The sequence below is a fragment of the Conger conger genome, chromosome 4, assembly GCF_963514075.1.
Source record: "Conger conger chromosome 4, fConCon1.1, whole genome shotgun sequence".
Lineage (NCBI taxonomy): Eukaryota > Metazoa > Chordata > Actinopteri > Anguilliformes > Congridae > Conger > Conger conger.
This window is the reverse complement of record NC_083763.1, coordinates 56760621-56782230: the sequence shown is the minus strand read 5'-3', so window position 1 is coordinate 56782230 and position 21610 is coordinate 56760621. Positions and strand designations below refer to the sequence as shown.

Sequence of the window (21610 nt, the reverse complement as noted above, 5' to 3'; positions counted from 1 at the left end):
AGCATGGGAAAACCCCATTCAAACAAAGAATATAACAAATACATATCCCACATATACAAGTCAAATGAAGACAAAGGTGAAGATAACTCCACAAGCTGCATGGCAGGATTCAATAATCTTTTATATGAAGTTTAAGCATATGATGTAAATTGTATGCTGCTTTCACATTAAAAAATATTTATTCAAACATAATTCTGACATAATTATGAAAGAACATCCATCACATTTCTCCACCTTTATCATGGCTCTCCACAACCCTCTATCAGCAGTCCACTGATAATGGCCTCACATTGGTCTCCAGCACACCACTAACAATTAGCAGAGTAAACAATTTTTACATTGAGTTATAAAACCATGAGTGCCTACTCTCACCCCATAAAATGTGCCTCCAAATTTATGCTAGTAGATTCATATGAGTCTAAACAACAGTCTACATCTGCCCCGGTCCATGGAGTTGCAAGTTGGAGTGTAATCCAGTATACTAAAATACACATATATTGAGAAAATTCAGACAATATGAAACCACATACCTTTCCAATAAAGTTTCCTGAAGTGATTTACAGTATGCTGTGATGCAGAAATGTGAACCTAGTGAGATATCAGAGGCTCGCTTCAGTTTGGAGTCACGGTGCGCCCTACCACCATTAAACATACATTTGCCTTTTCCCACTAAAACAATAAGTCAGCAGCCACAGCTGTTTTCTGTGTTCTCCCTCCAGGTGGCTAAGTGAAGCATTCTCTGTCAGTATCTTGGTATCAGTGATTCGCCACACACAGTAACTTACAGCAAATTGAAAGACAGTGACTCCCTTCAGTGATACATTTGTAGGGTGGCTGGATAAGAAAGAAAAAGGATAACCCCAGTGGTTGGAGGTATTTCCATGTGAATGCTTTTTTCTGAATGTTATTTCTTTTTCTGTATTTCTGTATACAGTAGAATCTCGGGCCATTCATGCAGACCAAGATGCTTTTTAAGATCACAATGCCCCAGTCAAACCAGCCCACAGTATCCGTTTTTATTATCCATATGGCATGCATGGCCTTCTCAGTATAGTACCTTCTCATATCTGAACCCAACTATGCATTCACGGAATATTCTGGAACGACATCTGATACATCATTTTCCACTCACAGCTAGCAGTTCCAGTGGTGTCATATGCTTTACCCTTCCTGCAGAATTCTAAATGTTGGCAGACTGTTTACATGTACACAGTGTACAGGTGGCACTGCCTAGATGTGGTGGCCCAACACAATCTATATGTACATATATTAAGACAAAAGCACAACAAACCCGTGTTATAGGTCAAGCAAACTATCACCAGAAGACCATCATGATGAAAATGTATTCATTTATTCGTATATTTTTTTTACATTTTTTCATATTTTTCCACTCACTTGGGATTATTTCAACAGCTTGGCTGTGTGCTAATTTTTCTTTTGAAGCGTATTTACTTCTAATACGCAGTACCTGGGGGTGCTCTCAGAGGACCGCATGTTTTTGTGTTTTTCAGGAAAGGAGTTGGACTAAAGATAATATAGCCACTGTGGCTCACAGCATGCCCCAAAAACATGAAAGGTTGACAATGGTAAAAGCGTGGAAGCAAAAGGCATAGAAAATGTCAAGGCGATTTCACTGGGAGGACTGGGAGACTCGGTAATTGAAGCTAAATGTCATATAACAACTCACAGTCAAGCTGCAGCAACATATACTGTATATCAAAGAACATTATTTACTGCAAGGAGATACAACTGTACAACTCAAAGCCTTTGATGCTCGAGTATTAAGTTTCATTTTCTTATTTGTGTTTTTGTGTGTACAAAGAGTTTTTCCTTATTAGCATGAATATTATATCAGAGCATGAATATTATAGCTATTATTGCACCTGAAATAACCACGGCTAATTGAGGGAAATAAAACTGATGTATCACATAGTAAAATTAGACTAAAAATGTTTTGGACACATGTAATGGAGTGATAGAGATAGGGTATGCATTTATCAAAGCAAGGTTAGCTACAATTAATTCAGTTGTTACCAGACTACTGACTGGGACCTAAGGGAAGAGAGAAAGTCAGTGAATCACAGGATGAGGTATGATAGCATGTGTTGAAAGGCAAAATTCAGTTTCAGATTGAAATATTGGCTACTGTAGCCAGCTGAGTCATTGAGTGTGCCCCATGTAAGCGAGGGAGAAGCAGGTGAGCTCAACTGAAGCAGATTTTTTGATACTGTCCAGTCATATGGCAGTGAGGAATTCTAAATATATCTCAAACAATGTTAAATGAAATAGCAAGAGCTGAGCAGGGGAAGCAGTGTAGAAGCCTGCCATGATGTAAGCTGAATGCCATATTTCTGGACATGTAGCAGGCTTGCTAACAAAGCACGTATGACCACGGATTGCCTCCTCCCTCCCACATTGACACCTGCAAAGCATGCAAACCTAGCTCCTCATGGGTAGCCTAACTCCGCCAGTTAGCACAATTCACCCTGAACAATCAAATAATGGGACATGGACTAAAGGTGCTAGTATGGTCAAATGTTTATGGAATAAATGCTTTTATACATGTTCTAAATCATTGCATCTTATAAGGCAAATGGTGAAGTCAGGTTGTGAAGGATAATGTTCAAGATGAAGCAATACAACTTAAGTAATTCAATAAAAATGGAAAAGTTTTCTATATTTTTATTCTTACCTTGCATTTTAATTAAATGTTTGTGTAACTTCTTCAACCTGGTAAGAACATTCTTAGAATATAAGGCAATCAGTGTAGATTCAAGTGCTGGTTCTTGAATTTAAATACCAAATTACTGCCATTAACCATAATTTACCCACTCCTAGAGAGCGCAATTTGAATCATCAGTTCATATAGCGCTAATTGTAATTATAGGGTGCATTCTTTTTTTTCTTTTTTTATTGTTAAGGTGGCACATCACCATGATTCTAATGTGTTTACATAAATCCAAGGCCTGCCTGAAGTTGATGTACATATACAAAGTTTGCTTTCTATTTTACTTTAAGAAATGTATGCCACTTACTGTAACATATTATTTGTACACCTTTATGTGGATTTTGTACCATCAATTTCTGTCCCAGGGTAATTCTAAAAATATCCTTTTTTAAGCACAGTATATGATGCTTAAAACAATTTGTCTATATGTTTTATTCCATTGTAGACTAACGCACAGCACATTTATCAAAGTATTCAAATGATTTCCAAGTGGTGTCTGCATGACTTGAGCTAAATATCATCACATTCAATCTGTGGAAGTTACAGTAGCTGTCACATTTAACAGCAAATCAAATCAATACATGCTTGAAGTCAGGTAAAGTAGCACCCAAACAAAGTTATCTAAAGTGAACAGAATGAATGTCTAATTTTAGTCTTCCTCATCTGCCATTGCCTCCTAGGCATCTCTTTGAAGTGCCACAATATTTTCCTTTCAAAACAGGTTTGAAAGTGATAAACTTTTACATTTAGAAACTAATAATGTAATTAGAAATCATTCAAAAAAATATTGTTGCAAACCTTGAGGGTATCATTTTAATGGCACCATGGTATTAAAGCTGAACCAGCATATTTTTACTGGAGAAAAATGTATTAACTGCCAGATGTTTTTGATGTACTTAGATGGTACCATTACTTATTGAATCACTCAGAAACATATCCAAGGATAAACTCACCAAAATAAATACTCATTGTAATACTACAATGGTACGATGAACATGGTGGGATTGGTTTATGCTAACATATGTGCTAAAGTCCTCAGCCATAACCAGGTAAATTTGCAAATAGCTCATTTGTGCGTAACTTGGCAGTATTAAGGTAAATTTTAATAATTACAGCATTCATTAACATTAGTTCACTTACGAATGCTGTACTTGCTATACTTTATATATACAAAGTGTTTAATTCTTTATCAAGTGTGGTTCTCTCTGCCCTACTGGGGAATGTAACAACAAAGTCTTCCTTTTAGACTGTCCTTTGCTGATTATCTCTGGGAAAGTTCCAACATTTTAACATCAAATGCTGCGTGTTTTGATATGAGGCCTTGCTTTTGCTTTCAACAAATTGAACAACTCTGATTGGCACTCTACAGCAAAACATGGACATTTCTCACAGGAGAATAATGACAAATGATATCTGGTGACTGAGAAGGCTATGAAACGTCAATGTCACACTCCTCAAACCACTGGGCACTAGCTTGTACTCTGTGGACAAGGAAATTGGCATCTTGCAAGCCACTCTCCCTGGAGGAAAGAAACACTTTATGCCAGGAAAATACACCCACCACCATCAGAGAAACAGCTGGGCCCTTCACCATTAAAACACTGTTGTACATCTACAGCACAGTATTAGTGTTGTTGACTGCCTGTATGTCCTTAAGACATACTACCTACAAATGTAGCAAGACTATATGTTATTTATGAACTTCCACTTTATGGTGGAGGTAAAAATGCCAAAAAATTAATTCCCCAGCCATCCACAAAACTCTGTCATTAGCCCCCTTTCCACTGTGGGCCAACTATACTGCCTGAACTTAATTCAAGGGTCCCTGGGCCCTTTCCACTGTGCTGGTCTCTTGTTAGCAAACGGTCAGTAAAGGGTAAAGTGCTAAAATGATGGTTGTCCCTTTTTATATCTAATTCATAGCAAAACCTATACATTACTGTAGTTATTGTTAACACTGGACATTTAAAAGAAGTTGTAAAAAAATAAAGTAATGTCCCTTATTACTCTTTTGCCATACAGTACCTGATTACTATATACAGTACATGGTGGCATAATTGGTCAAATTGAGTTCCCTGCAAAAGTAGGAAAACAGAGTGAAATGAGTTATTTTACATACTTAAGGCATTTGGATTTGTGATCAAGAGATGAATGTCACAGAAAACCATAGATAATCAGATTTTATTTCATTTACATGTATATGAGTTTTACAGAAACACATATTTTTGTGTACAGTCCCCCATTTCAACTACGAAAAAGTAAGTATGAACTAAATCAAAGGAAAAAAAGTTTAATATTTGGTAGCAAATGCAAAATGCAAAACCTGCATCAGGTTTATGACCCATTGACATCACCAATAATTTGGTATCATCTCTCAAATTGCCTTTCCAGGCCTTCACTGCCACCTTCAGTTGATCATTGTTTTGGAGGGGTTTCTGTCTTCAGTCTCCCCTTCAGGAAGTGAAGTATGGTTGATTGGATTTAAATCGGGTGACTGACTTGGCCAGTCCAAAACTTTCCACTTTCTCTAACTGATAAATACGTGGCAACGTGTTTGGGGTTTGGCCAATGTCTTGCTGCAGGATGAGGAGCTGGCTATCCTACTGCTGCTATCCTCCGTTACATCATTAATAAAGACAAGTGAGCTGTTCCAGAAGCAGCCATACATGCCCAAAGCCATGACACTGCCTCCTCCATATTTCAAGGATGATGGGGCTGCTTTGGACCAGAGCTGCTTTTCCTTCCTTGGGCACACTTTCTGTCATTTTGGTAAAGGTTTATTTTGGTCTCATCTGTCCATAAAAATCTTTCTGGCTTGTTTGAAATTTTGGGCAAATTCTTTCATTTCTTGCTGCTGATGAGAGGTTTGCACCTTGCAGTGTGGCCTCTGCTCTGCTGTTGAAGTCTTTTGTGTATGGTGGTTTATAATATTTTGACACTTTAAATAGACACTGACTCACTGCTCTATTATGTGTGAAATGCCCATGAAAAAGGGAACACCCAAGCAACACCTGTCAGTCTTCTGTGAACTTGCTTTTGCAGAATGGAAAATGGGGGGACTCAACACAAAAAGCTGTTTCTGTAAAATGGTAAAACATATGCACATGTAAATACCATGAAATTAAGATGATTGAGAGAGAGAGAGAGAGAGAGAGAGATTAACTGATAATAACAGTTTTTATTTTAAGTAAGCAAATTAATTGTGTATTTACAGTGTCATCTAAAATAATTCACACCCTTGATGAACAAAAAAGATAAAATAAAAATCTAATAATATAAATATTTTATTGTATTTATATACACTACAATAATGATGGAATCAACCCAAATAACATAATATGTTTTGAATACTCACAGCATTGTTTTCAGTACATTGCAAACAATTTTGCCTAAATAACAATGCTGAGCCCTGTTATACAGTGTTTTATGTGTTACCTCATTTTATACCCTATTCTGGAGCCATGGGAGGCCACAACACAGTTCCTATAAAAGGGTAGCTTTTTAATGCAGATTTATACAAGTAATTATGACAATATAATTTCAAATTCTTGAGTGTAAAATATCGCTCATTGCCTGCATTTTTTATTTTATATAGTTATCCTTGCTTATCTGGAAAGTATGGTAAGAGGGAACATGACTTTGCTTTTATAAAGCACGACATGTTTTACACTGGATATCACAGCTTACTACTGCAAATTATTTTAAAAATACAATTTTCAAAAGCAAACTGAGTTGCTAGTTGAGTTCTTCTTAGCACATGCTGCCAGATGAAGCTGTGATATTGCAGACAACCAGGTAATCGTGGTACCCCAGCTTTTGATGGGTACAGATTTTTTTTAGCACAGTACAGTACAAGCTTGGGTCTCCATAGAATCCTCTGCCAACTGCTACTTCATTTCACTACCGAGCCCATTGGCAAGCTGCACTGAGTGCCATTGCATTGAGTACCATTCATGTTCAGACGCCCCAGTTGACTAGAGGAGGCAATCAGTGGCACTGCTGGCAAGAGTTGGACCCAACGTCATGGGTTAAACGGTAAGACTACACTGAGAGACAGGGCTTTAGAAGGAAGCTAATGCTAATAGTTCTGACCAGTCCAAAGCAATGGCGGCTCCATGTTTGTATTTTTGTAGATTTCTAATTTTCTAAATCTGGAAACTGAGTTACAGTGATGTGATAGATCTGATAAAATAGCTTCGTGCTGGCGCTCAGTTAAATATAAAATCAAGGACAGAACAGCAATCAGAAATGCACCTCCGCACACTTCACATTTCAAATACCACATTAAGATTTGATGACTTTTCCCAGTCTGCTGATTTAGACACAGTTTGCTTTACCAACTCAAACTTGGCTGAAACTCCGCTGCACCTGCAGAAGCACATGGTAAACTAAGCGTGCAGTAAATCAAAGAGGACTTACTTTTTATCGCCTTTGTACCACTCGAACACCGGCGTGGGTACAGCTGCAGCCTCGCATCGCAGCAGGGCCGTGCGTCCCCGGCCCACGGCTGCAGACTTTATCTCCCGGATTTCTGGTGCAACTGCCACGGCAAACAGCAACATTTTAAGTCATTTTAAGGGCAAGAAATACACATACAAGGGTGTGAGTACAATTATTATATACACTCACCAAACACTTTATCAGGTATTTATTAGACTTATTTTTTAACTGCTGTAGCCTATCCACTTATGATGCGCTGATGCTCTTTTGCATACCACTGTAATATGTGGTTATTTGCGTTACTGTCACCTTCCTGTCAGCTTTGACCAGTCCGGCCATTCTCCTCTGATGTCTCTCATTAAGAAAGGGGTTTCTGTCTGCAAAACTGCTACTCACTGGATTTATTTTTAAAAACCATTCTTCGCAAACTCTAGAGACTAGTGTGCGTGAAAATCCCAGGAGATCAGCAGTTTCTGAGATACTCAAACCACCCTGTCTGCCACCAACAATCATTCCACGGTTAAAATCTAATTTTTTCCCCATTCCGATGGTTGATATGAACATTATCTCAAGCTCCTGACCCGTATCTATGTGATTGTAGGCATTGCACTGCTGCCACACAATTGGCTGATTAGATAATCACATGAATAAGTAGGTGTAATAAAGTAAAAATGTTGCTAATAAAGTGCTCATGCTCAGTGCATGTATATACTGACCAGGAAAAACAGGCATTAACACACATCACTGGCTATAGATTGTGACTTGTGTGCAAATTACATGTGATTTCATAGTGCATGCTCATGTAGAGAGAAAAAGGCACCAACCCAATGGTTAGAAAAGTGAAATGAAAGCACACAGTCATAAATTGCTTAACAGAAGTTCAAAGACTAAATGGCCCAGGCAGGTTCTGAAAATTTTAAATGAGAAGCAAAGCCTTTCATGTTTTGAGGCATTGTGCGAATCTCTTTCCCATTTATAAAGGAAGTTATGAAGCCCAGGCCATTTCTGTGTCAGTGAGGCTCTTTTGTATATACGCTGTTTACAGAGTGAAAGGAAATAAATTACATGAATAAAATGGCCAACCAAAACAGAACTAGACAGGGCATTGGAATATTCAATATATTACATTCCCTCAATATGGTTTGTGTTTATGCCGTGAAGTCACATTTTGTGAAATTGTCAAAATTCAATAGCTGTGTCAAATTTAGATTGATTTGGATTTCAGCTTTTCAAAATTGTGTAATTATGTATAGATCTCACATGTCAAGCAGACAAACTAAATACCTGCTGTTATAATTTGGAATAAACCAAACATGCAGTACATGGAATGTTTGCGTGTAATTTCATATTGAAACATGCCTAGTTTTTATTCAATAGTATGCTGATATAGTATTTTAAATGTTTTAGTTCCCATCGAAATACATAAAAATTTATGCTGCATCTACCTTCTTCCCAATACACTAGGTAAAGCTATGTTTATTTCCTGTGACCTAATGCTTTTGCTGTATTTCCACATTCATTTTCTATATATCCCATCCATCCATCCATTATGTTAACCCGCTTATCCTGAACAGGGTCGCAAGGGGGCTGGAGCCTATCCCAGCATACATTGGGTGAAAGGCAGGAATATACCCTGGACAGGTCACCAGTCCATCGCAGGGCACACACACCATTCACTCACACACTCATACCCACCGGCATGCCCACTCTCCAATCAGCGTAACCTGCATGTCTTTGGACTGTGGGAGGAAACTGGAGAACCCACGCGAACACGGGGAGAACATGCAAACTCCACACAGAGAGGCCCCGGCCGACCAGGATTGTAACCCTGGACCTCCCTGCTGTGAGGCGGCGGTGCTACTCACTGCTCCATCCGTTTAAAGTACAGTAATGTAGCAGCCTAAATAATGGGCTACCTGGCATTTGTGGTCAGAGCTGGCGAATATGTGCTATTCAGAAAGTCAGTAATATGTATCCAAAAACAAGTAGCTATCACAGGAAATGTCTATAAAATTAAAACAAATTCATTCGAGTGGCACTATGAATATGCTGGTGGAAGAGTTTAGCCTCCAGAAGTTAATAGAAGGTGTAGAACTGACTATCACGTCCCTTTTTGAGGTCAATGTGATCTTTCATACACTGAATGAGATATTAGATACCTTATCCCAGATATACAGTACAGTGGCTTCAGAAAGTATTCAGACTCCTTCTCTTTTTGCACACTTTATTGAGTTGGAGATTTAACATTGACATTGTGAAAGATGTTTTTAGAAATGTATTAAAAATCACAAACTCAAATCTGTCATTTTCATTCAGACCCTTAATTCAGTACTTTGGCAGTAATTAGGGCTTTGAGTCTTCTTGAGTAAGTATCCAAGCTTTGCACACCTGGATTTGGGCAGTTTATCCCATTCTTCATGGCAGACCCTCTCAAGATCCACCAGATTGGATGGGAAGTGTCATCTTCAGGCCTTTCCACAGATGCTCTATGGGGCTTAAGTCTGGGCTTTGGCTGGGCCACTCAAGAGCAGTCAGAGCGCTGCCACTCCAGTGTTGTCTTGGCTGTATGCTTCAGGTCCTTGTCGTGCTAAAAGGTGAACCATCGCCCCAGTCAGAGGTTGCATACACTCAGCAGGTTTTCTTCAAGGATCTCTCCATATTTGGCTGCATTCATCCTTCCCTCAATTCTGACCAGTCTTCCTACCCCTGCCGCTGTGAAGCTGCCACCAACCATGCTTCACTGTAGGGATGGTATTAGACAGGTGATGAGCAGTGCCTGGTGTTCGACAAACATAGCACTTGGAGTTCTGTGAAAAGAATTCAATCAGACCAGAGAATATTTTTCCTTATGCTCTCAAACTCCAAGCGGGCTGTCATATGCCTTTTACTTAAGAGTGGCTTCCATCCAGCCACTCTACCATAAAGCCCTTATATATGGAGTCCTGTTGAGATGGCCATCCTTCCGGTAGGTTCTCCCATCTCTGCAGAGGACTTAGAAAGCTCTGTTAGAATGACCGTTGGGTTCTTGGTCACCTCCCTTGATCAGGCCGGAAGGCCAACTCTAGGAGGAGTCCTGGTGGTTCCAAACTTCTTCCATTTCCCAATTATTGAGGCCATTGTGCTCCTGGGAACACTCAAAGCTTTAGAAATGATTTTATACCCTTGCCCCCATCTATGTCTCGCCACAATTTTATCACAGAGGACTACAGAGAGTTCCTTGGACTTCAAGGCTTGGTTTTTGTCCAGACATGCTGTTTGAATTCTGGGACCTTATATACACAGGTGTGTGCATTTCTAATGTCCTATCAATTTGCCACAGGTGGACTCTTATGAAGTTCAATTAAAGCAAACAGAATGCACCTGACCACAATTTGGAGCACGTAAATAAGAGTTTTTGATTGTCAATAAATTAGCAAAAATATCTAAAAACATGTTTTCACTTTGTCATTATAGGTTACTGGATGTAGATTGATATGCAAAAATTGTAAAAATTTAAAATGCAATCTACAGTGTGCAAAAAGTGAAGGGGTCTGAATACTTTCTGAAGCCACTGTACGTGGATTGAACCAAATCCCTTTAAAAACATCAAAGATATAGGCCTGAGATTGTCAAAAACAGTAAATGACTGGCATTCATATAGCACCTTTATCCAAAGTGCTGTATAATTGATGCTTCTCATTCACCCTTTCACACACCAACAGCAAATGGCGGGAATCAAATCAGTGACCCTCCGACTGCCAGACAACTGCTCTTACCTCCTGAGCTAATGTCGCCCCAGTAATGTAAACAGTAAAAATATGAAAACAGCAGTTATGGCAGGGAGTCTTTCCTGTGGTAGTGCTTCAGAGAATAGAATTACACACACACATACATATGAACTCCTTTTATACCCACTATTATGAGCTGGGCATGAGGACAAATACATTATTAGAAATTGAAAAGTAAAAATTCTTACAAATTTAAGCGACATTGGGAATTAGTGGCTACCTGCATTGTCTGCATATGAATGAATTCTATATTAGTTTTATTTTGCAATGAGTCATTGCATGTTTGGATTCAGAAGAAATTGGGCAAGGTGCCCTGAGAACTAATCCAATTGCCTCTATGAGGAGCCAGCACAAGCTCTCACAAACAGGGGACTGCCTTATCACACTGCCTGCTCCCAGGACTGGAGTGTCACATGCTATGTGAAAAATGAGAAGGAATATTCATTCATCCTCTTCTGACAACAATATCTCTTCCTCTAAAAAGAAAAGAAATGACTTTGAATTTGTACATTTGAAGCAAGTTTTATTAATTCTTAAAGCACCTCTGTAAACATCATTGCTATACACTACCCCAGGTTAATCAATTAGATAGAACTTTGAATAAATGTATGTGCATGAATACACTTACTGAGTCAATATTAAAATTCAGCCATGTTAGCAATCTTTGTTTTCATGAGGACGGTGGAACATCAACAATCTCTTGTACTGCTTAGCTTTAATATAATCCTTAAAGTCACCATGTGATTCAATCCCTTGAGCATCTGCGTGATGCGGGTTTATGATTTCAAGAATTAGGACAGGTCTTAAGATCAAGTGGCCAAACACAGCCAAAGAACCATCAACTATTTACAGTCAAATATTTACAGCCTATTCTGCTGCTGCTAATACTACTACGATGATGACTACTACTTTCAATTATTCTCAAATATATTGGATATATAGTGTTGTAATACAATGCATTTCTGTGCCTTGTAGGGGACACGAGTCTTAATCGCAAGAACCACATATTCTATGCTATGCTGACAACTACACTACGAATGACAGTCAATAAAAATACATTTCTGTATTTGAAAATATTTTCATTGCAACATGTTTTTGTCATACGCCTGTATTGTATTTGTGTTGAGGTATGCGACATCAACACAAAAGTGGCATGGGGGAAATGGTGGGTGGGAATATGAAGAAGATATATGGGGGAATGTTGGAAAATAATCACCTGATTTAGTTAAACGTAAAGCTAATGTTGCAATGTCGTATTGGAGTGTCATTGAGATAAGTTCTAGACGTACAGTGATGTGGTATTAATTGGAATCTATGAGGAGAAAAATATGAGGTATAATACGAATAGCAATAATAATAAGAATAAAATAAAATTCATGAAACATGTTTATTGACTCCAAACCAAAATTGTCCTTAAAGAAAATTAATCTGAAAAATGTCCACTGTCCTTAAAGAAAATTCATCTATTTCCACCTGATTAAAGGCTTCTATTAAGGTAATGATAGCCCCAAGACCAAAGTACAATTTATTAATTGATCTAGAATGTTACATTGAGGTTACCTTCAGTCCTATGCACAATATCTCAGTCCCTATCTATAACACACATCACATGTCCACATTAGAGGAAGGGAAGGGAAGGTCACATACTGTGCACAGGAAAGGAAGAAATGTAACAAACCCAACTACATGTGTGGCAAGGCCATTCCCTGGCCATTTATCACTTGGATATGTGCTGCCTTGTATGGTATTGGCAGTCCTTGGCAGGCAGCCTGCTTGGGTCTGAAGCTGACTGTGATGGATTTCCATAGCGCTAACTCCCTATGTCCATCACACAGCTATATCTGGAGCCCTTTAACAGGCACCTTTAATTACTGAATTGTTTTAATAATTACCTAGTTCAGTAGACACTGTGCTTATGAACAGTGTTGGAAAGAAACCATTGTTTGAAATCAGTATATTTACTGAGTACAGATTGCAAGCAAGTAGGATCTAGTCATAATTTAGAGTGACTTCATGCCTTGCCTTGCTCCACAATTACCCTTCCAACTTCAGCGCAGCAAGAACAAACAAAAGAAAATAATGTAGACAGGAATAATGAGACAAAAGCACATCTAAGGAGCCTCCACAAAATGAAAAAAAAGATATTGCTTTCTCTGCTTCAAAATGTAACTGAAAACCATAAACTAAAAAACAAATGAAAAATATAAATGTCCCATCAGAAGTCATAAAAACCTCAGCCAGCGGGGATGGGAGATGCTTATTGTAAACGGATGATGCTGAATGATGGTGAATTGAAGCAACGTTTTAAGAACTAAAAAAAAAGACATTTATTAAAGCACTATGATATTATTATCAGGGATTTGTTATAACAATGTGTTGTTCTTGCTTTCAGGAGATTGTGCATTTATAGTTTGTAGAAGGGGTTTCAGGTTAGCGCCTGAATACTGCTCAAACGGTGGAAAATGTCCTGCTTTTGATGAGTCGATGTTTGGAAATAATGAAGTCCCCCTAGTGAATACTCCTTTCTTAGCCACAGTATATCACTACCACGTGACAAGGGTAGTCGGCAATGCAGACCAAGTTAATTAACCTGTAGGTCTACATCCACCCCCTCTCATTCATATGCCATATTGTAAAAAACAAGGTATTCAACAAGAAACAAAGTACATTCCTTAACAAATCTTAAAATGCAGAACACCCTTGATTTCAATTGCAATTGTGTCTTGTATTTTAGTTTAGTTTAATTCAGAAATTTTATTGAGATGTGATTATAACACAAATGCACTATTCTTCATTTACAAATACATAATTCATCATTCACAGGCAACATATCAGGAATCATTCGCCATTGTACCATTCTGAGAACAATGCATGTTGCTTTTCCTTATGTTGCTTCTACCCTTCTAAGCAAAACAAATGAAAAAACAAAAAGAATATAATTCTTGTTGTATCCTTGTCAGGTGAGATGTTGGGGCCCTAGGTTGAGATGATTACTGTTCACACTCATGTCAGGGAATTCAGCTTTGCAGCAATCATGGTCACACACGGTCCTCTGTGCATTAGAGCCTGCTGTTTACTGCGGTAAATAGATTAGGATGGCAGAGTAGTGCATGTTTGATCATTTACCCAACACGGTTCTCCTGCCTGTGAAGGGTTCAGGCATGTGCATTAATAAGCTGCTTTACAGCAATGCATACCCCGGGGTAGCACAGCAGCTGTATATTCTCCTTCCATGGACATTTCTGCATTACCTAGGTCTTTATAGACTGCTAGAGTGTCAACTTAGCACAATCTTTCATTCCTTGAAATGTTGTTTACAGTTGAGTATTTCAAGTATCTGATTACAGAGCTTCTAGGTAATCTGGTAATTCTTTCACTGTTCAAGGGCGAGGGTTGCTCATTGGAATAGCTAAATACAGGGAACGTGTGATACTATAGATACTGAAGGTACTAAGCATTTACCAAGTGCCAAGGACTCTTAATGATGGGAGTTAGGTTCCATTTTTCTGGACCTGATTAGTAATGCGTATGACATGGCATTGATGCAGGCCCCTGTGGCAGACGCCATGAAGGGCCATGATGCAGTGGTCTTGTATGTTGGCCTGAACAAAACTCATGCTTTACTGTCCAGCTGACAAGTCATCAATGGCATCATCACATCACTGACAACTGGCCTGTGACTGTTTCCACACTGAGGTCAATACTGTCACAGCACAGTGGACCTGATATTCTGTAGGGTAGGTTTTCGGTAATAGATTGAGTGACCTGGCCGTTCCTAGACTGGCTCTTTGTTGCTTCCTACCACTGCCATGGTCTGCTTGGCCACTGGTGGGTGGTAAAAGTCTTGGTGAAAGTGGAGAGGCTTGCCTCATTGTGAACAGAGTTACAGATGTGAACCCTGCAGCTCAGGGTACACATGACTGCTAACCAGCAGTTGAATAGCCAGTAAATGATAGGAAGGGATTTACAATGGTTTTGTAACAATGTTTAAACACAAAAAACATACCTATTGTACCTTCAATGACCACTTGAACCAGCAATTACAAGCGTGCTGCTACTAACATTTGTTGACACTGCGGTACAAGTTTACTCTAACTCCATTAGCCTACTGTATATGCCATTAACTGCACAATCATATTTCTGCAGATGGATCTGCATCAAAAAAGGTAATTTAAAAAAGAAGCCAAATGTATACATTTGCATGTAAAAACAATTGTCAGTGTTTTAAAAATAGTCCCCTTACACCACCCTACACAACTCAGCAAAGCAAAAAGTAACAAAAGCAAACAATGGGGCTCATACAGTGTATAAATATCATAAAATACTTGATAAAGTTATACTTTATAAATATCCATCCATCCATCCATTATCTGAACCCGCTTATCCTGATCAGGGTCGCAGGGGGGCTGGAGCCTATCCCAGCATACATTGGGCGAAAGGCAGGAATACACCCTGGACAGGTCGCCAGTCCATCGCAGGGCACACACACACACTCATGCCTACGGGCAATTTAGACTCTCCAATCGGCCTAACCTGCATGTCTTTGGACTGTGGGAGGAAACCGGAGTACCCGGAGGAAACCCACGCAGACACGGGACCTCCTTGCTGTGAGGCGGCAGTGCTACCCACTGCACCATCCGTGCCGCCTACTTTTTAAATAGATAAATAAAAATAATACTTCTAACCAAAATACTCCATATCTGCATCCAGAGGGTATGGTCTGGTTTCTCTGCAGTATGTCTTGAGTGGTAGACACTCACTTTATCTTTGCTGAAGTAGAGATACTATCAGTGAAATCTCAAATGCTCAAGGATGCATAAAAAACTAATTGGTGTTTCTGATTCCTCAAGTGCAGATTAAAGGAAAACCTTACTTATTGGCAGTCCAAACATTTTTTATTTATTCTCCACAACCCTACTGGCTCAAGTATTTTAATTAAAGCAAAACAAACAATAACATGAACGTATCCCATGCCACACATCCAGTGAAAATCCTACCTACGGAACAGAAGAAGTCCTGTATGTGCTGGCTTGTACCTGAAAGAGCTCATTATTTCATATAATCCTGTTGGTCTCTTAAGGTTTCAGGCAGCTGGCCACTTTGTCCGTCCAAAAAATGTCAAAGTTAAAATAGGTGGCAGGGCTTTTGGTTACAACAATTTTATCATTTGACATCACCATTTATCCAAATCAGAGTCTCATTTATTCAAATCCAGACCGATAAAAAAGCATTCTTGCCGTTCATAACCTCTCTTCCCCATGGAGTACACTCTACTCACCTATAGCTATGCAGACATAGTTCAGCTGCTGCCAAGGCAACTACAGTCAGTTATATGTGGGGCTGAAAAATAAAATCGGATTCAGAACACAAAAGTCTTTATTTTCAGACACCTACAGCTTGGGGGGAGGCCCTTTTTCTCAATTCTTCTTTCCAAAGTCTCTCACGGTCCCATGCCATCAATATACCATCTCAACTTCAAAAAGCAGTCAGCACAAAGGACCTGCTTAACTCTGAATCTGCAAAAGCCAGCACTCAGCTGACCTCCCATGAAGGACAGACCAGACTGGATCAGCTCCTGGCCTTATGGATGTGTGTATCCCCCTGAGGCTCTCTCTCTCTCCTAAAGGGAATGCTTCTCTCACTGTTGCCTATGGCTCGCTCACCAGGGATAGGAACTTCAGACTAGGAGATACAGGCATTTCACACTTCTTTGCTTTATTCTCGAAAGTATCATGTGACTGTCTTTACATCCCCAAACAACACACATTTCAGCTACTAATCACCTCACTAATTACAAACAGGTGCAAGCAGCTTTGTTAAAAGTATGCCTCTCAAATCACATATTAAATCTAATATTAATACATATTCTATTAATAGACTAGCTAAGAATACAATGTAGCATAGTGGTTAAGGTAAATGACTGGGACACGCAAGGTCGCTGGTTGTAATCCCAGTGTAGCCACAGTAAGATCCGCACAGCTGGGGAGGATTGTCTCCTGCTTAGTCTAATCAACTGTACATCACTCTGGATAAGAGCGTCTGCCAAATGCCAGTAATGTAATGTATTTGTGAATAAAAGAAGTGCAAGCAAGTGTGAGTCAAAGTTTAGGCATACTTTTATTGTATCCAGTTTTTAGAAAATCAGTCTCACTGTTGTTTGATGGCATGAAGTCTTTTCTATTGACAGGTATGTATATGCTCATGTAGTATTGTATGCTGGTGTATTGTTGTATTCTAGCTGCCAACTGTGGTATGCTAGTTTGAAAGTTGATTGTACTCTTCAAGGGTTCTGCATTTCTGTATGTTTACACTAGGACTCGGAACTGTACTGTCCTCTCAGGTCCACTTTTGCACTTGTTCTTGTGTTTTATTTGCACTTTGTTGTACGTCGCTCTGGATAAAAGCGTCTGCTAAATGCCACGTAATGTAACGTAATGTAATGTAGTAATCATAATAGACTCATGCGTCTAGCACATCCTACCTTGTCTTCATTTTTTCTTGAGGTCTAAGACTCAATATGTTCATTCACTCTTATATTTATTCCACAAACCCAGTTTGCCTCTCTACCAAGCGTATAGTGGCTTTCTTAGCTACAATGTATCCCTAATAGATAATAGTGTGCCTTACTTACGGACAAATTACCAGGAGTTGGTAAAGTGTGAGTGCACAGTCTCAATAGGCAATAAATAATAATTTAACTATGCATATCTTTATATTTTGAAGATATGTAGTTCAAGACAGCCTAGAACCTTTAATTACTACAGGCCATTATTTTACCTATGACATAGAACTGAAATTTCATTTGACATTTCTACATTAACAAACTATACTTGCATGATTCAAAAATGGTTTCAGTGAGAGGATCTTACCTTGTTCCTCTACAGCAATTAATTGTTGATTGAAATAAGGCTAAGCAGTATTTTAAAAATAAAGAAAAAACCCCGTCAGGCTAAATTATTTTTGGCACTCAAAAAAATTATCTCTTTATACATCTTTGAAACACAATATTTCCTGTCACAAAATCTATTACTTGCAATTTAGGTCTGTCTGGGCTGGTGCAATATAATGTCAACACAGCAAGTAATGTACAGTCCACAAAAAAGATGAGGAAACACAATGAGGCTTGTAATTTGCAGGCTGTATAATGATATATTACAATTGTAAATCAGTCCCAGATTTCAGTGAGTTCATAAGATTTTAAATTAGCCCTCTATTCTTGTCCTACAGATATGCAATGAAGGCATAGCATCAGACACATTGCATAGGGAGGACTGTTAAGTAAAGGTAGAACAGGTACTGTATGTTCCACCCATGTAATAATAATATATAATAATTGATGGCATATAGATCATACAGAAAATATCGATATAATATATTTAACTAATTTGGTTGATTTATTTAGTTCACAACTACTGGCGCTGGAGATCTTTTAATTAAAAGATCAATGAATAATCTACCTCTTCAGCCACATTTTAAAATTAGTTCTCTGCAATTAAGAAGTGGACTCATCAGTCCATGACTTATCAGTTTATAAACAGAAAGGCTGTTCAAAACGCTCGCTGGGGTTCATTGTCTTTTCTGTCCTTCAGTAGCAGGTTTTCAGCCAAGATTTATTCATTCATTACATTTCTACTTAAAATTTCAAGCATAACATTTCTCCCTTTAACGTGATCCTTATAATATATAACAGTTTTTCTATAGAAATTTTGGGACTGCCTGTCCTATCAATAAAACTGTAAAATAGGGAAATACATAAATGTAAATACAAAGCATAGTAACACTGAATAAAGTCATTGACTGCATTGCCATTCCCCAGTAAACAGAATTATCTGAGAAAATAAACCATTTTACAACACCCAGGCTCAAGGATATACTGTATGACCAAGTCATTTATTTACCAGGCGGACCTAGCAATGCCAGCACAGTAATTAAATAGCATTTGTACAACACTCACACCTGTGCAATATCTGTACCATTGCCTGGAGAAAATCCTGAGATTGTTAAGAGCTTGACTTTATTCTCTTCTGGCTATTATGCTAAGTCTGCCTACAGTTTAATAATAAAAGTTGGATTTTCAGCATTATTGCAATATTACCGGGCAGTCTTTAATGCAATGTTAAAACAAAAATGCAGCCTCCAGAAAATAGGTCACAGAAAATAATTAATTTCTGAAAGGGACCAAAATATTATTTATTTGGCTTGATGGAGATTCACTCAATTAGTGTGGAAACATAGTTTTGGGTAGCAAATGTTTAAGCCAACAAACAAATATTAGTGTTTGGGATTTACTCTGTTTGGTTTGAAATCCATGTCCATTAACTGGAGGGTTGATTTTCACCTTGATGAGTGCATATGAATAAAGAGGACAGTTAGGAGATTGTAAAATTCATAAATGTGGGTATTTCTAAACACGGTGGAGGAAACTTCATGATTCCCTCAAAATATCCTTGTGACAGGCTTAGCAAAGTCCATTCAATCAAGAAGATGTTGTTAAATTGGGGTAATTCTTTAGGTTGCTGTCATGAATTCTTCATAAAACACAAATAGTGGATTAATGACCATAACTTAAATCATGTACAGAATGCAAAATTATTAAGGTTGGCATAGAATGTTCCATCAATACAAGTATGTTACTGCAAATATTCATTTTTTAGTGCATGCTTTATAAACTGTGGTGTCACATTTGACTTACAGCTCCAGCACGCACAATAACGAGACATCCTAGATGATCTGACAAAGGATGTAGGCTGCTATAGTGTAGGTATTATTCACCATTATGCTGAATAATACCTATGTGGCATTATTTGTATAAATAATGGCATAAAGAACATTACAGTATGTGATGCTATGGTCAACACATGGTATGATCACACTAAATGTAAGAAGAATGTGATCAGACATCACTCTGAATTATGAATTATATTAAATTGTGTTTAACTGTCGATTCAGATGATTTCTGCCAAATATTTTGATATTTAAATTTTAGAATTTTCCACTTATTTTGCAATCTTTTCTTATGATCCTTGTGTAAAAGGAAGGTTAATAAAGATGTAGAAAATGAGTTATCGTCCAAAATCTTCTATGTAATTATACGTTATTTTAGTGAAGAAATATTAATGAATGCTGGTGTTACCATGACTACAAGCACACAGTTTTTATTTTATTATTTCATTATTATATTTTCCTGCAGTTTAATTTCCAAAAGAAATATCACTGACAGTAATTCAGATGGTTATTAAGCTACACTTATTTCTTAAGAAATACATTTAATCTAGGACAGATAAAGTTAAACTGATAGAAATTTCTTTTTTTTATGATAAAAAACACATTCAGGAGGAAACTCATTTCATTTCATTTTTGTAAGAAAATGTCACACAGGTCAGAGCAACCATTTCCCCATTCAATATTTAATTAGTCAAGGGAGTTTAAAGCATATCAGTATGATGGGTCTCATTACTTCTAAAAATTACAACATACTTTTCTTTTTATTTCATTAATTGAAAATTATTAAAGAGCTTTGGATGTCAATTAATATTAGAATGTATACAATTAAGATATATTTCCTTAACTTTGCATGACTTGAACTTATAAGGATTAAGATTTTGTCAAAGGAAGAAAAAGACTAATTTATCTGACTCATTGATTTTCAAAAGCTGTAACTGGAATGTTTAGGAAATGGTGCGGTGGAAACAGGAGATGCCCAGAGATAACCAAGGGCGTGCTGTACGCTTTGGTGCTACGCAGCATACCTGAATCTCAGAGCCCACACCTGGCCCCGGCATCTGCTGCTAGAAACTCAGAGGTCCCTTAAGATTTGGAATCTGTTTTCAGAAACTTAATCCTGAGACTTGTTACCTAATTCAGTACTCAGAGGTCCCTTTAAGACTTGGAATCTGTTACCTGAAACTCAATCTTGCGACTTGTTACTGGGTCCTGTCAGCCCTGGTTCTAGACTGCTCTGGCAGTCACAGATTTTAGGGGGGCAACTCTTGCAGGGCACTGTGCGCTTTGGCTCTGTACTCCAGCACATTGGATTTGAAACAAAGCAATGAATACAAGGTTACAGCGCAGGCTGTTAGCTCTTATTTGAGGGTATTGACATCTACAGTATATTGGGTAATACGTGTAGGAATTACAGCCTTAATTTTATTATACATAAAACTAATATATGTTAGCGATTGCTAGGGCATGGAAATGTGTTTTATTGTATATGCAACAGCACTGTGGTGATTTCTTAGAGGTAAACTAGGCAATAACAATCTTATGGAAAATCAATGTATTATAGTTTATACAATGTGTATAATTTACATATTTCCCAACTCTAATACTGGGCTACAGAGTTCATCAGCTGGGTAGCTAGGTATCAAGTACCCTATTGCTACAGCCAAAAACACTCAAAATATATGACACTATAATCCCCAAGCTTGCTATAATGAGGGGATCATAAAAATATGTTTTCTTCCCATTTCGGTAGTAGGCCACAGCAATTTTCAAGATCAGAAAGATTTATGCTACACACCCTCACCCATCTTATTCATAGGCCAATCATGAAGCTTGAACATTATCTGGTTCTTTAACTGGATGTGGATTATGTTATCTTAAATCAAAATGTATTCGACAGGGATTACTTTTTAGCGTGGTGGTTTTGCTGCCCAAATCTAACACACCACACACA

General features: G+C 38.1%; 1 protein-coding gene across 3 annotated transcripts in view; it reads right to left on the bottom strand.

Annotated features, from left to right (window-relative positions):
- negr1 (neuronal growth regulator 1) overlaps nucleotides 1-21610 on the bottom strand; it is a 228015-nt gene that overhangs the window by 53511 nt on the left and 152894 nt on the right. For all 3 annotated transcript variants that reach the window (XM_061239970.1, XM_061239971.1, XM_061239972.1), the window contains exon 5: nucleotides 7148-7268. In XM_061239970.1, the coding sequence (XP_061095954.1) occupies nucleotides 7148-7268 (121 nt within the window). The remainder of the gene's footprint in view (nucleotides 1-7147; nucleotides 7269-21610) is intronic.